The 17,500-nt window shown below is 39.6% G+C and overlaps 1 protein-coding gene and 1 long non-coding RNA gene across 5 annotated transcripts in view; both read left to right on the forward strand.

Annotated features, from left to right (window-relative positions):
• The window catches only part of LOC115195373 (semaphorin-5A-like), a 268,434-nt gene that overhangs the window by 188,932 nt on the left and 62,002 nt on the right, over positions 1-17,500 (forward strand). For all 4 annotated transcript variants that reach the window (XR_003878683.1, XR_003878682.1, XM_029755169.1 and 1 more), the window contains exon 15: positions 754-901. Coding sequence is in view for 2 of the 4 variants with exons in the window: in XM_029755169.1 (XP_029611029.1) it covers positions 754-901 (148 nt within the window). In the remaining 2 variants the exon portion in view is untranslated. The remainder of the gene's footprint in view (positions 1-753; positions 902-17,500) is intronic.
• LOC115195375 (uncharacterized) lies at positions 11,600-12,739 on the forward strand. The gene is made up of 2 exons (XR_003878684.1): positions 11,600-12,149; positions 12,328-12,739. It is a non-coding gene; the product is annotated as an uncharacterized LOC115195375 (long non-coding RNA).

Consider the following 17,500-nt stretch of genomic DNA (forward strand, 5'->3'; position numbering starts at 1 on the left):
GGCGACATAAAAGTAGAATATTTCTGTCATTTAAAATGTGGTTGTTACGAGTCAACATTAGTCTGTCAGTTCTGTCCGTTTGTCTGTCTATCTTGGGACTGTACAGTAGTTCTCTATAATTAGTCTTCTCTTTTCTTGTGGTATCGGTATACAGTCCATTCGGAAAGTATTCCTTGACTTTTTCCACATTTTGTTGAGTTACAGCCTTATTCTAAAATTGATTGTATTAATTGTTTTCCTCATCAATCTACAGTACACACAATACCCCATAATGACAAAACGAAAGCAGGTTCTTAGAATTCTTTGCGAATGTTTTAAAAATTAAAAACATAAATACCTTATTTACGTAAGTATTCAGACCCTTTTATATGAGACTCGAAATTGAGCTCAGGTGCATCCTGTTTCCATTGATCATCCTTGAGATGTTTCTACAACTTCATTGGAGTCCACCTGTTTTAAATTCAATTGATTGGACATGATTGTGTATCATGTGTATCATGTCAAAAAGACCATAATTTACAGCCAACTACTCTAAAGACAGATAGGCTGACTTGGGGATAAGACTGGGTAAAGTTCCCCCATCACTCCTATAGCCTCTGTCTTCACACACACACACACACACACACACACACACACACACACACACACACACACACACACACACACACACACACACACACACACACACACACACACACACACACACACACACACACACACACACTCATCCCCTGTGGTCTTTGTCCTTCCCAGGTATTGCAACGAGCACCTGCCCTGCCCACCGCATGTCTATTGGTCGGCATGGTCAGCATGGGAACGCTGCACGGTGCCCTGTGGAGGCGGCATCGAATCACGCCGCAGGACCTGCGAGAACGGTAACGAGTGCCCCGGGTGCGCTCAGGTATGTTACACACACACACACACACACACACACACAGATCTAGGCTGCACTTCTATCGCAGACTGGCCTTGAACTTCTAAATCTCAGTTATAACATTGAACTTTAAGGGTCATTCCCTTAAATCCCCTAGTATTTCTAATCAGAAGATACAATATACCACATAACACTTTAGTAAATGAGCCAGACCGCCAAATTTGTGCCGTCTGGCTCATCATAGTGAAAAAAATGTCCCTAGAGTTGGAAAATGTGTGATAGCAGTGTGCAGCAATGGTTGCTTTCTCTGATTGTTCAAGTCAAAATAATTTGGACCTGTTGACTTCTAGGGTACATAAATTGCTTTAAATAGGAAACCTTGATACATTTTAAACTTTGTTTGACAAGTGTTTCTGAAGGTCATGAAATTACCTTTCAATTGATATAAAATATGACCAACTTTGAAAGGATCAGTTAAAACCTCTGTTTAAAAATCCCCCATATTCTGCCATTGTCATTAGAGTGTGAGAAGCTTTGTCCATTGTTGTTAGAGTGTGGGAAGCTTTGTCCATTGTCATTAGAGTGTGGGAAGCTTTGTCCATTGTCATTAGAGTGTGGGAAGCTTATCCATATAATTCCATGTAGCGGGGCAGCTAGAACTAGAACAGTGTTTAAAAAGATTAGTAGATACAGGGCATCACAGGATTCAATAGGGGCGGATTGGCCATCTGGCAATTGTGGCAAATGCCATATGGGCTGAACCATTTTTTAGTTGACAAACAAAAACAAACAAAATATATATTTTTGATATACAAATGAGAAAGACGACATGGGCCTGTTAATTGGGCTAGGTGGGACGCTAGGAAAGGAAATCCTCCCAGATTGCAGTTCCTATCACTTCCACTAGATGTCAACAGTCTTTAGAAAGGGTTTCAGGCTTGTTTTTTGAAAAATGAATTAGTAGTTGTATTTTTTCAAGGTGGCTCTCATTTGGGCTGTAGTCTTGTGGCGCGCCCACCTTGTTATTTATCTCCGGTATTGAACATACTACATTCCGTGTTAAATATTATTGTTTATTTACATATTAGGGTACCTGAGGATTTATTAGAAACATTGTTTGACTTGTTTGGACGAAGTTTATTGGTAACTTTTCGGATTCCTTTGTCTGCATATTGAACGAGTGGAACAGGTGGATTACTGAATCAAAAGCGCCAACTAAACTGACTTTTTGGGGATATAAAGAAGGACTTTATCAAACAAAACAATCATTCGTTGTGTAGCTGGGACCCTTGGGATTGCAAACAGAGGAAGATCTTCAAAGGTAAGTGATTTATTTTATCGCTATTTCTGATTTTTGTGACACCTCTGCTGATTTGGAAAATGTTTTTAATGCTGGTGTATGCGGGGCGCTGTCCTCAGATAATCGCATGGTATGCTTTCGCCGTAAAGACTTTTTGAAATATGACAAAGCGGTTGGGTTAACAAGAAGTTAAGCTTTTAAAAGATGTAAGACACTTGTATTTTCATGAATGTTTAATATTACCATTTTTGTATTTTGAATTTCGCGCTCCTCAATTTCGGCGGATGTTGTCGAGGTGGGTCACTAGCGTCCCACCTAGCCCAAAGAGGTATTTAACTAGGCAAGTCAAAAATCTGTTGTTCTGCCCCTGAAGAAGGCAGTTAACAGATTTTTACCTTGTCAGCTCGGGGATTTGATCCACCAACCTTTCGGTTACTGGCCCAACACTAACCACTGTTCCTAGGCCGTCATTGTAAATAAGAACTTGTTCTTAACTGACTTGCCTTGTTCAGGGGCAGAACAACAGATTTTTACCTATGACAAGTTTGATGTTGGATGACAATAGAATGTTCAGGATGTCACTGTGACAACTGTCTACGTGCAAGGCAATAGACGTAGTATAAACCAGCCTTTAGTCTTGAAATGTTTGGTTGTTTAGTACACTATCGTACTCACTCTGTTTAGCACATGGCCTCACGTAAATCCTTAAAAAGATGGGTGGGGCTAAAGTTTAAGAACAATGCTGAATGGGTGTAGACAAAGAGGAGCTCTCCAGTAGGTGTACTAAAAAATGGGTTTACAAGTTTATCAACTGTCATAACAGAATTACTTTCCCATTGTTCCTCAACTGTAGTGTATGATATACCTTTTCTAGCTCTGAGTCTCTACTTTTATCCAATGTAAAAAAAACACTTTCAAATTGTTTTACATAAAAATCAAGCCGATTGGTCACATATTTGACAGTTAAAATGTATTAATTACATACATCTTCATGTACACTAACTGATATCATAGGCTAAGTACTTTGTGGTTCAACACCTGATGAAGTGTAAATACAAAACACATTAACTAGATCACTAACTCTAAATATAATGCCCACTGCTAGTAGCCATGTATTCATCCAACAGTACTTTTAAAGGTGCCACATGTAACAATTCAACAACAAACCTTCTCTTGTTGTTAAATTGATTGCGTCCAACAAATCTCTTGTTGTCAAATTTGTTGTATTGACAACAAGAGATTTGTTGGCCCCAGTCAATTCGACAACAAGAGACGGCCCGTGTTTTGTTGACCAATAAGAATGCTGGACTATTAAAATACAATTTTGTGTGGGCCCAATACAATTTTTGGGAAAGAATGTTGTTAAACACTATCATTACACTATTACTGTAGATATATTAAGGACATTTTCTGAAATTACAATGCAAAAATATTACATCTAGGCCTTTTAATGGCATAAAAAACATGCAGTTGTAGGCTACGACCCTTGAGACCTATAGGCCTATGCCCTGAGAAAGGCCGGGGCGCATGTCTCACGCGCCCCACTCTATGTCTCAAAGCCATATCAAATATCCTCGTTGTAAAATAGTTGCTGTTGAGCTAAATGTTGAGAGTTGAGAAATACAAATTATACCTACAGAAAGCTGAGACTCTCCTCTCTTCGACAGGGACAAGGGGAAGAATCTCCCAAAGCTGTGTTTTTCCCTCAATTGTATTTTGAAATGTTATATGATCAGAACAATCGAGCACAACGGGGAGAGGAGAGTGACTTGAGAGTGGCTCGATCATCACAGCAGCAGGCCCCAGTGAAACAGGCACCGGGGCAGGGAAGACACTTGTATTACAGGAACCATGAGGATATTGCACTTTAATGTTTGACCAAATCATGGTTTTAGCTGCCCAACATTTTTTTCAGTGAGGTGACAGTGTAGAGTGTGCTCTTTTTGAGAGCGTGCTCTTTGCCTATCAGAAAAATGGTCTGGTCCATTTTGGTAGGGGGGCCGGCCATTGCCCACTGATCAGCCAAAGGCTCATTACAGATTAGTATAACAGAGAAATTGTGCAAAAATCGTACAAAAAAATATCTTAAATAAAGTTAAATAAAATAAATAAAAATTGTTTCAAGCTTGTTAGCTGGCTAGCTAACGTTAAGTTAGCTGGCTAGCCAGTTCAAATAATTGCCATATAATAGCTGACAACATCTTAACTTTAGCTAATTTGTATTCATTATTACAGGAAAATAAACTCACAACAAGATCATTATTTACAAGTTAATGGCGGGCTAATTACAGAAAATTGCTTCGGGTTGTGAGTGTGACGAAATAAAAGCAGGGCATTCTGAGAAGTTTTGAATTTGGACACTGTCTCGTTGGCCTAACTTTATATCCTAATTTGACTTTGGTGCAGGTCATGTTGTTCTTCCCATTACCGTCTCTGGTAAACACACACTATATCAAATAAAATAAAAGTTGATTTGTTACATGCACAGGATACAGAAGGTGTAAACGGTACTGTGAAATGGTTACTTGCATAGTGGAGTAAAATTTTTTTTACATGTAGCTAGCTAGCTAAACAATGAACTATAATCCCAACTCATAACGTTACTATCATGCATGCATGAAGCTAAAACTAACCAACTAGGTTCAATGTTAGCTAGCTAGCTAGCATTAGGCTATAACTAGCAATGCAAATGGATTTCTGAGATAGTAATAATATTACTACACAGATCATACACGTAACGTTAGCTAGGTAGCTAGCCAGCCAGCTTACGTTACCTAGCTAACAAAAGTACCCTTTAACTTGCAATGAAAATGACTTTCTGACAAAATTAGAAATGTAATATAACTGAAAATGAAGCTAGCTAGACTCTTACCCGTATACATAGATGAACACTTCTCCCTCTCTGTCGCGGATGTCATGTTTGTCCTTAGTTTGAAGATGTAATCCAGAGACAGGTGTCTTATACAACAGCCTTCTGTGTTCTCTTTTCGACTCCGTCCGCGTATTTGAAATCAAACGGCAGAATTTTCTCCATATTCTTGGCTATCATACTCTGCTTCCACTGGGTATTCCACTGATTTCAAAACTCGGTAGAATTCTTCCTTGACAAGAACACTGTTGATCGCCATTTCTCCCCCATCGCTGTCATCAGAAAACTACAATGTCTGGTTCAATGAAAATGTTATTACCTAAATCTTGAATTTCCTCATCGTCTGATTCATTTTCAGAGTCAGAGAGAATCAGCATGGCACGATTATCCTCCAGAACGTGGAGAGCATTAGCAACACCTTTGCAGTTCTACTACGTGATTTCTTTCAAAAAAACGGCGTTAGAAGGGATTACCTACACTTACTGAGCAGCTCATCTTAAAGACAGAAGCATGCTACATGGCAGACCAATCCGAACTCATCTCTCAGCATGTCCAGCCCAACCATTATCTCAGCTAATCTTGGCTAGAGGGAAGTTTCCTGTCTTTTTCCTTGGCTAAACCAACTTGGCACGTAATTTTAACATTTTTTATCGTATTTACAGATGACATACAAGTTTGTTATTAATTAAGGCACATGAAAGTTCAAATGTTCCAGAAGGCATTGCTGACCCACAAATTATTTTGATAAAAAACATAAGTGTTTATGTTCAAATACCTCTCCTGTGAAGTGGTAACATGTGCCATATGCCTAGTTTCCTGAAACAAGTCACATATAGCCATACTATAGTCTAAATGTCAACCCAAAATTCATGTCAATCACTGGATTAGGCTGCACATCAAAATATCTTGAATCATTTATTCCTACTTGGACGTGTTAGATGAAATAACTTATTTCTTGAATACACTATGAATTACTTTATAAGATGCTTACAGTAGAAGATAGTGGTGGCAGTGACACTGGGGGAAATTTGTTTGTCTGGAGCCCTGTAATAATAATGAACACTTAACGTATGATAACACATATGAAAGGTACTGGCATAAATATAAAAATATATCAGTTTCATCTGAGGACAAAAATGTTGACTGCTGCACCAATAAGGTTGCAAAATAAATGGGATGAGATTTTTGATGTGAAAAAAATTACACTTGATTCAACACTTAGGGTTTTTCAATTTAAATTCTTATATCAAATTCTTGCCACCTACAGAATTCTGTATATCTGGGGCATAAAACAATCTCAGCTCTGTAGAGACAGAATCAATATATCATTTATTCTGGTATTGCCCCTATGTAGCTGGTTTCTGGTCACCTTAACATGCACTTAATATTAACCTTACAAATAGCAGTTTTGGGTAATTTGGAAAGCCATAGTCAGTCAATAAATAATATAATAATACTCATAGGAAAGGTTTTCATCTTTAGCTCTCAATCTGTGGATAATATCCGATTAGAAAGATTAAAACATGTTGTAAAACATTACAGAACGTGGGTGGTCTATGGTGATAGGTGGGATGGGCTGAGAGAGGCTGAAGGGCAGGATTATAGAGCTAATGTTTGGTAATGTATTATTGTTATGTGACTGCTTTATATAAAAGTATGTATGCCAAATGTATATGTACAATGTATGTATATGTAGAAAAAAAGCTATAAAAAAACAGAAGATATTTGTCCTCTGAAGAAGAGGGTGGTGGAGGGGTTACTAATAATGACATTTTTTACATTTAAAATGAAAAAAAACACATATGACAGGTACTAATTTGATATATATCTTAAGTTGTTAGCTTGGCTTTTATAACGTATAAGACATAAAGAGACAGAGAACAAGAAGAAGCACAGACTGACAGCAGAGAATATGTTGGCACCGATAGACAGCCCAACAGGGAGGCAAACAGCCTTCCTTGTAGCTCAGTTGGTAGAGCATGGTGTTTGCAACGCATGATGTTTGCAAAGCCAGTGTTGTGGGTTTGATTCCCACGGGGGGCCAGCACAGAAAAAAAATGTATGAAATGAAATGTATGCATTCACTACTGTAAGTCGCTCTGGATAAGAGCGTCTGCTAAATGACGTAAATTGAAATAGCAAACCAAATGGCTAGAATAGAGGAAAAGTTATAGGGGTGAGTTGTATCTCCAGAGGAACAGTTGTAGTGGTGAGTTGTATCTCCAGACAGAGGAACAGTTATAGTGGTGAGTTATATCTCCAGACAGAGGAACAGTTATAGTGGTGAGTTGTATCTCCAGAGGCACAGTTATAGTGGTGAGTTGCATCTCCAGACAGAGGAACAGTTATAGTGGTGAGTTGTATCTCCAGAGGAACAGTTATAGTGGTGAGTTGTATCTCCAGAGGAACAGTTATAGTGGTGAGTTGTATCTCCAGAGGAACAGTTATAGTGGTGAGTTGTATCTCCAGAGGAACAGTTATAGTGGTGAGTTGTATCTCCAGACAGAGGAACAGTTATAGTGGTGAGTTGTATCTCCAGAGGCACAGTTATAGTGGTGAGTTGTATCTCCAGACAGAGGAACAGTTATAGTGGTGAGTTGTATCTCCAGAGGAACAGTTATAGTGGTGAGTTGTATCTCCAGACAGAGGAACAGTTATAGTGGTGAGTTGTATCTCCAGAGGAACAGTTATAGTGGTGAGTTGTATCTCCAGAGGCACAGTTATAGTGGTGAGTTGTATCTCCAGACAGAGGAACAGTTATAGTGGTGAGTTGTATCTCCAGAGGAACAGTTATAGTGGTGAGTTGTATCTCCAGACAGAGGAACAGTTATAGTGGTGAGTTGTATCTCCAGAGGAACAGTTATAGTGGTGAGTTGTATCTCCAGAGGAACAGTTATAGTGGTGAGTTGTATCTCCAGAGAAACAGTTATAGAGGTGAGTTGTATCTCCAGACAGAGGAACAGTTATAGTGGTGAGTTGTATCTCCAGAGGAACAGTTATAGTGGTGAGTTGTATCTCCAGACAGGGGAACAGTTATAGCGGTGAGTTGTATCTCCAGACAGAGGAACAGTTATAGTGGTGAGTTGTATCTCCAGAGGAACAGTTATAGTGGTGAGTTGTATCTCCAGAGGAACAGTTATAGTGGTGAGTTGTATCTCCAGACAGAGGAACAGTTATAGTGGTGAGTTGTATCTCCAGACAGAGGAACAGTTATAGTTGTGAGTTGTATCTCCAGACAGAGGAACAGTTATAGTGGTGAGTTGTATCTCCAGACAGAGGAACAGTTATAGTGGTGAGTTGTATCTCCAGACAGAGGAACAGTTATAGTGGTGAGTTGTATCTCCTGAGGAACAGTTATAGTGGTGAGTTGTATCTCCAGACAGAGGAACAGTTATAGTGGTGAGTTGTATCTCCAGAGGAACAGTTATAGTGGTGACTTGTATCTCCAGACAGAGGAACAGTTATAGTGGTGAGTTGTATCTCCAAACAGAGGAACAGTTATAGTGGTGAGTTGTATCTCCAGACAGAGGAACAGTTATAGTGGTGAGTTGTATCTCCAGACAGAGGAACAGTTATAGTGGTGAGTTGTATCTCCAGAGGAACAGTTATAGTGGTGAGTTGTATCTCCAGAGGAACAGTTATAGTGGTGAGTTGTATCTCCAGAGGAACAGTTATAGTGGTGAGTTGTATCTCCAGAGGAAGAGTTATAGTGGTGAGTTGTATCTCCAGAGGAACAGTTATAGTGGTGAGTTGTATCTCCAGACAGAGGAACAGTTATAGTGGTGAGTTGTATCTCCAGACAGAGGAACAGTTATAGTGGTGAGTTGTATCTCCAGAGGAACAGTTATAGTGGTGAGTTGTATCTCCAGAGGAACAGTTATAGTGGTGAGTTATATCTCCAGACAGAGGAGCAGTTATAGTGGTGAGTTGTATCTCCAGACAGAGGAACAGTTATAGCGGTGAGTTGTATCTCCAGACAGAGGAACAGTTATAGTGGTGAGTTGTATCTCCAGAGGAACAGTTATAGTGGTGAGTTGTATCTCCAGAGGAACAGTTATAGTGGTGAGTTGTATCTCCAGACAGATAAATAGTTATGTTATTGGTATGTTTGTAAGCGTTAAGGACTGGGGAATTTTTCAGGATACAAAATAAATGAAATGGAGTTAAGCAGAATAAAAATCCTAGAGGAAAACCTGGTTCAATCTGTTTTCCACCAGACACTGGGAGATTAATTGGCAAGACCTGAAAATGGTTGTCTTGCAATGATCAACAAATAATTTGACAGATCTTGAAGAATTTTGCAAAGAATAGTAGACAAATGTCGCACATTCCAGGTGTGGAAACTCTTAGAGACTTACCCAGAAAGAATCACAGCTGTAATCGCTGCCAAAGGTGTTTCTAAAATGTATTGACTCAGGGGGTTGAATACTTAACTATATTTATGCGTTTTATTTTTAGATTTGTTTTTTACAAATTCCATTTTTTTTGTTTACAATGAAATCCATTTTAATCCCACTTTTAAAACAACTAATTTTAGTCAGAAGGTGCCCAACAAGCTGTCAGAATGCTGATTTTTGAAAATGTTATAAGCCCAATAATTGCAATATTTAATCTTCAAACATATCAAAAGGATATGCACATGTGAGTAGTCATGAATCTGAGCTGATCAAAATGATATACAAGGTTATCCTATTAACTGTGTTCATAAAACAGAGCACTAGAAACTTGTCGCATACATTATAATGTAAAATTCCATAGGAATATCTGGATAATTAGATCAGCAAAACATTACACATCGTTAGTCCACATTAAGATGTATTCTTACTATGGGGTCATAGCAGATTGGTCTGTTACTTAAACACTAAATGTATCAAGTAATTTATTGCCTTAACAGGCCCAATATTGGATTTTACTACATTGTAATGGAATGTATGGGGCAAGTTTATTGTACTCAAAATGAAAACAGTTAATTTGTTAAAATTATATATAATTTTAATAAGCCCACATCCATAACTATTTACATGCATAGAGTAAATCATTAACATGTTTAAATATTGCAATTAAGGATAAAAAATAAATAATCAGAAATCAGCCATTCTGACCGCTTTCTGTACAGATTCTTACCACAAATCTATGAATAATTGAACATCTTCATATATCTGGTAGATCCACCTCCATATCTGAGAGGAGGTATGTTTATGTTTTATGTTTTATGTTTTACCTTTATTTCCACAGGGAGTCAACGCTGCGAACAATCTTTCTTTTGCAGATGAGCCCTGTTTTTCACATTACACATCAAAATATAATATACACGTTAAACTACACATCCATATACACATTAAAATACACACTAGTATACACAACAATACATATTAACAATAAAAAGTTGTTTTTCTGGATCTTTCTTTCGACACAAAATATTGTCAATTCTTTTACGCTATATCCATCGTTTAGCTAGTTTGCCCAAGCAGAACATAGAACGTCCCTTTGTTCCCATATCCTTTAAAGCCTTCCTCTCCTCTCCTCCCCTCCCCTCTCCTCTCCTCTCCTCTCCTCTCCTCTCCTCTCCTCTCCTCCCCTCCCCTCGCCTACCCTCACCTACCCCTCCCCTCCCCTCGCCTACCCTCACCTACCCCTCCCCTCCCCTCCCCTCCCCTCTCCTCTCCTCTCCTCTCCTCCCCTACCCTCACCTACCCCTCCCCTCCCCTCCCCTCCCCTCTCCTCTCCTCTCCTCTCCCCTCCCCTCCCCTCTCCTCTCCTCTCCTCTCCTCTCCTCTCCCCTCCCCTCTCCTCTCCTCTCCTCTCCTCTCCTCTCCTCTCCTCTCCTCTCCCCTCCCCTCCCCTCTCCTCTCCTCTCCTCTCCTCTCCCCTCCCCTCCCCTCTCCTCTCCTCTCCTCTCCTCGCACTGCGAACCGAACAATACATTAATCATATATTATAGCTAGAAATATTTTTTGTATTTTAAATTTTTTTAATAAATTAAAACAAAAAATATATATATATCATTGTAAAAAAATAAATATTGCATAAACCAATGACGTATAAATTAGCGTGGGAAAAATATTTGCATGGTAATAAAGTTGTCTTTAAGCAACTTTTGCCCAGACGTGAATACCTGCCTTATACAAAAAAACTAAAGAACAACTTGAGAGCGAGTTGTCAGAAACGCGGTCTGTTGCTCCTAACAACAGACAGTTGGACGTCTAGAGCTACAGAGAGCTACCTTAACTGTAACGGCTCATTCCATTACGGCAGAGTGGGAGATAAAAAGCCATGTCCTTCAAACACGTCCCCTTGAGAGTCGTCACACCAGTGTAAACTTGGGGGAAGAGCTAAGGGAGGTAGTTGCAGTGTGGAAGTTGGAGAGGGATAATGTAACGATTCCTGTAACCACTGACAACACTAGAAATATTGTAAATGCAGTTGCTCTAGCTGGATTGGGGCCACAGATAGGATGCTTTGCTCACGTTATTAATCTAACATCTCAAAAAGCAATGTCAGCGAATCCAATCTCTCGCCTCCTAGCAAAGATCAGGAAGCTGGTATCCTTCTTTCATAAAAGCACAACTGCTACACATGTTTTCAAGACAAAATAGGAGATGCTGGAGCTGCCAAACCACAAACTAATCCAAGATGTCCCTGCTAGATGGAATTCAAGCCATCACATGGTTGAGAGATAGCTTGAGCAGAAAGTTGGTGTATTCTACACTGACTGATCAAGCTGTGAGGAAGAATGTCAAAGATATTGTGACTTTGTCTGAAAATGACAAGACTAGCAGAGGAAGTTATCAAAGTGTGTAAACCTCTCAGTCACAACACTGATCTGCACTGAGAGCATTCCATTAGTTTCCATGGTCCTGCCTATGAAAACAATGATCCTGAAATCAATGGTGGCATCTGATGAAGATGAACCTGCAGTAAGGGATGTCAAGACTGCTATCAGAGTTAACCTGGAGCCTAGATATGCTGACCCTGGTGTCCAAGACTTCTTACACAACAGCACCGCTTTGGACCCCCGGTTCAAGTCTCTACTGCACCTGGATGCTGCTGCTCGTCTGAGAGTCTACAATGAACTCACAGCAGAGATTGTGACCAATATACAACAGGTATTGTATTTATTTTGTTAATGTGACATTTATAATTGTATTCATTAGTGATTTAACAATTCATTCTGAAGTAATAATTGTAATTGTAATAATAGTGTCTGATATATATTTCTCACAACAAATCATATTTTTAAAGCTACTTCAGAGATAGTAATTTTCATCTAATTTAATTCTGCAGGGTCAAGCCACAGATCCCACAGGAGCCAACACTTCTCCAGAGACGACTGGGATTCTCCTCCAGAAAAGAAGCACGCCATGGCTGAGCTTTTTGGGGAGTTGTTCACGACCCAGGAGCAGGGAGCCAAGTCAAAGGTCAAGGTCACGGAGGAGGAGGTGACCTCATACAGGGAAGTGGACTGTATTCCCCTGGATGCTGATCCACTTACATGGTGGAAGAACAAAGTTAATATACCCTGATGTTGCCATGTTAACAAGGCGCTACCTGGCTGTGCCTGGGACCTCTGTCCCTAGCGAGAGGGTATTCACCAACAGCGGCTGACATTGTCACAGCAAGCCCATCAGTGCTCACTGCAGATCATGTGGATAGACTAATCTTCTTTAAGAAAAACTTGAAAATCTGCAAAAAAAAATCATATTCAAGTAACCAGTCTGAAGTGGTCCTATTTTTTGAAGGCACTGCTATGTGACTTAATGTTGATATATGCTGCTGGACTACACACTCTACACACTCTAAACACTCTACACACTCTAAACACTCTACACACTCTACACACTCTAAATACTCTAAACACTCTACACACTCTAAACACTCTACACACTCTACACACTCTACACACTCTACACACTCTAAACACTCTACACACTCTACACACTCTACACACTCTAAACACTCTACACACTCTAAACACTCTACACACTCTACACACTCTACACACTCTACACACTCTACACACTCTACACACTCTAAACACTACACACTCTACACACTCTAAACACTCGACACACTCTACACACTCTACACACTCTACACACTCTAAACACTCTACACACTCTACACACTCTACACACTCTACACACTCTACACACTCTACACACTCTACACACTCTACACACTCTACACACTCTACACACTCTACACACTCTACACACTCTAAACACTCTACACACTCTAAACACTCTAAACACTCTGTTTTAAATGACTATTTTGTTTCATGTTATAAGGCAGGCACTGCTGTTTTTTGTTGTCCCTTTGTTTCCATATGCTACTGGGAATTCAAGCTACCCATGTTACCTATTATAATAAATGGAAAATCTAAATACAAATGACATATTTCTCAGGCATTTATTTTGTCGATGTATTGAAGCCGTACCGAACCGTGAGTTTTGTGAATCGTTTCACCCCCAGTATATACATATGAGATGAGTAATGCAAGATATGTAAACATTATTAAAGTGGCATTATTAAAGTGACTAGTGAACCATTTATTAAAGTGGTCAGTGATTTCAAGTCTGTATGTATGCAGCAGCCTCTGAGTTAGTGATGGCTGTTTAACAGTCTGATGGCCTTGAGATAAAAACTGTTTTTCAGTCTCTCGGTCCCAGCTTTAATACACCTGTACTGACCTCACCTTCTGCATAAACAAACCCATGCCATGATTAGATAGTAAAAAAAACACACCAATCTGTTATTTTTTTTCAAACAATAAAAGCTAATTCACTAACATTTCTGCTAAATGGATATAAATATATATATATATAAATAATATTCATATACAGCAGCAGTATCTTACCATTGTCACTACCCTGGTGGCTGTATGTTCACACCACACAGACACAGACACAGACCACACAGACACAGACACAGACACGCACCACACAGACACACACACTTGCACCACACAGACACACACACAGATACTTCTGGCTGCAGCTGCCTTAACTCTGTCACAAATGTACTACTACTATCCCATTATCTTGGGAATGCCAATTCGGGCCCTGAAGGCCTCCTTGCCAGATGAACCCCATTCCAAGTCCCCATTCCTAGATGAAAACGGAGTCAGTCCCTGTCTCCCTGTGTGGTGGGAATTGAACAGATACACCTCTCTGAACCTCATTTCAAGACGTGAACCCTGTGTGGTGGTGGGTGGGTTTCAAGTTTGGGGTTAGGTTTTCTAGCAGATTGAGGAGGGACTATTTCTACGGGCATCAGGTGAAGCACAGCCCATGGGGAGATTAGAGACAAAGACGTAACCAATTAGAGAGGTGATATATTACCTCTCTCTCTCTCTCTCTCTCTCTCTCTCTCTCTCTCGAATTCAAGGAGCTTTATTGGAATGGGACACATATTTTAACATTGCCAAAGCAAGTGAAGTAGATAATATACAAATGTGAAATAAACAATACAAATGAACAGTAAACATTACACTCACAAAAGTTCCAAAAGAATAAAGACATTACAAATGTCATATTATGTGTATATATACAGTGATGTAACGATGTACAAATGGTTAAAGTATCGAAGGGAAAATAAATAAATAAGCATAAATATGGGTTATGTCTCTCTCTCTCTCGCTCTGTGTCTTTCACTTTCTGTCTCACACACCATTTTTTTCTATTTAAAGAAAAGCCTTTCTTTAATTTCCAACTGTAATCAGATAGTCACCCATAGTTGTAACAAATGTAAAGGCTTCCAGTCAGCGGTATCAGCGGTATTGCTCATAACAGTTTAATCATAGCTCCCATTATGCCAGACATAGACTACAAGTTGTTAAACCTTCCCAGGCAAATCAACATATCCTGGAGACTATTCTGCTATTTGTACCCACAATGCCAAGACGGAGGATGACAACGATAAAGGAATTTTAGTGCAGGCCAGGGCCAGAAAGCGTAAACTGGGAAGAGGGATGTTTTTATGAGCCATCTGTCTGTTCTCTTCTCCCCAGGATACTAGAGCCTGCTATTAATGGAGAGAGAGAGAGAGGGGGGGAGGAGAGAGAGAGAGAGAGAGAGAGAGAGAGAGAGAGACAGAGAGAGAGAGAGAACACAAAAAAACGGTACATACCTCAGCCTAAACATCAGTGCCCCAGGTAACTTTCACAAAGCCGTGAACTAGTTCAGAGACAAGGCAAGAAAGGCCTTCTATGCCATCAAAAGGATCATAAAATTCAACATACCAATTAGGATCTGGCTAAAAATACTTTAATCAGTTATAGAACCCATTGCCATTTATGGTTGTGAGGTCTGGGTTCCGCTCACCAACCAAGAATTCACAAAATGGGACAAACACCAAATTGAGACTCTGCATACAGAATTCTGCAAAAATGTCCTCCGTGTACAACGTAAAACACCAAATAAAGCATGCAGAGTAGAATTAGGCCGATACCCGCTAATTATCAAAATCCCAAAAATAGCTGTTCAATTCTACAACCACCTAAAAGGAAGCGTTTCATAAACACAAACACACCCCACAGAGCCCCAGGACAGCAACACAATTAGACCCAAACTAATTATGAGAAAACTAAAATATAATTACTTGACACATTGGAAAGAATTAACAAAATAGCAGCAGACTAGAATGCTATTTGGCCATAAACAGAGAGTAGACAGTGGCAGAATACCTGACCATTGTGATTGACCCAACATTAAGGAAAGCTTTGACTATGTACAGACTCAGTGAGCATAGTGTCGGGTCTTTGGCTATGCCGGATTAAGTGATGTGACATGCTATTCTATAAAATAATTTCTCTGTAATTAATATTACCTGATTAAGCTAATCAGGTAACTGTAATTACTTAGAAAGTTGGGCCACGGCGAAAGAATGTTTATAGAGCTGTTATCATCCGAATAAACTCTTAAAGACCTGCTAATCTTTTACCTCAATAGCAGTCAATATTTAATCTTTATCTTATTTAGTCTCATCTGAAAGTTGTAAATTCTTGGTTCACGAACCCTGGCTAACAAGTTGAATCAGTAATACAAAATTTGGTTTAATTATTTATTTACTATATACCTGAATAATCACACAGAATTACATATATACAGAATGTATCATACATTGATTACAAATGATGTCATAAAGGAAACGTCCCTAGCGGACAGAACAGATATGACGGCTGGTTATACAAAGGAAATGGGGTTGTGTTTGAGTGAAAGAGCGGGAAGACTGAGGAACAAAAAGATTGTGTGTCTCTATCGGGCCGTAGGCAGCTATGCATTCTAAATAACCACCCATTTGAAAAAGGAAAATGCAATAAATATTTACTCTGAGCTGCGCTTCAATCAGTTGTTCGTAGATGGAAGGCCGGGTGGTCCAGCATGGATCTCTTGTCCTCAGAAGAATGTCTAGTGGTGAACTGGAGCATGGTAGAATGGATACTCTGTCCGTCCTCTCCTAGCCCACGTTTAGCGGGCGGAGAGGGTATCGCGTCTTTAGTGAATAAGAGTTCAAAGTTCATACCAAGTTGCCATACTTTTAAGCTCGTGCTATATTCTGGCTGGTATAGTCGAAATTCATCCTTTTGGCGTGTCGAGCGTCACATTGAACACGATGCTAATTTCGTAAGGTTCATATCTGAGCCCTTTTAACGTAGGACCGTCGTCCTCACGTCCTCGGAACAGGAAGTTACATTTTCGTAAACGGGTTTATATAGTGGTGAAAGAAGGGCGTGTTTCATAGTTTACAACCCATGTCTGTTCACTTGGGCGGGGCCTCTGAGTGAGCAGAGTTTCTCTATGTTCTCTCATTTAAGAAGCTAAAATTACATTTCATCTTTTCACAAATAGTTTCATATTTAAACATTTAAATTGCACAACAATTCCATGTGAATCTGATAACTAGAATGTGTAGATTTTCCAAGATACAGTTTATGTCGTCCTATCATCAGTAATAATGTCTCAGAGGACAACTGATCTGAGAACATATTCATTAAGTACCAACGCATATTTTCAACTGGTTGGATTACCGAAGTATGGTTCCGTTTCCCACCTTTTGATGTTCCCAGAATCTCTTATGTTAACAAAGGGCTTTTTCAGAGTCCACTCTATAGAGTAGAGAGAGAAACGGGGGAAGGTATTTATGGGGGTCATAAACCTCCCCCAACAGGCCAAAGTCATGACAATAGCCTTGCTATTCAGAGAGGCCACCATAGGTAGACCTGGCTGTCAAGAGAAGACATGCTATGTGCACACTGCCCACAATATGAGGTGGAAACTGAGCTGCACTTCCTAACCTCCTGCCAAATGTATGACCATATTAGAGACACATATTTTCCTCAGATTACACAGATCCACAAAGAATTCGAAAACAAACTCAATTTTGATAAACTCCCATATCTACTGGGTGAAATACAACAGTGTGACATCACAGCAGCAAGATGTGTGACCTGTTTCCA

Source organism: Salmo trutta, chromosome 6, assembly GCF_901001165.1.
Source record: "Salmo trutta chromosome 6, fSalTru1.1, whole genome shotgun sequence".
NCBI lineage: Eukaryota > Metazoa > Chordata > Actinopteri > Salmoniformes > Salmonidae > Salmo > Salmo trutta.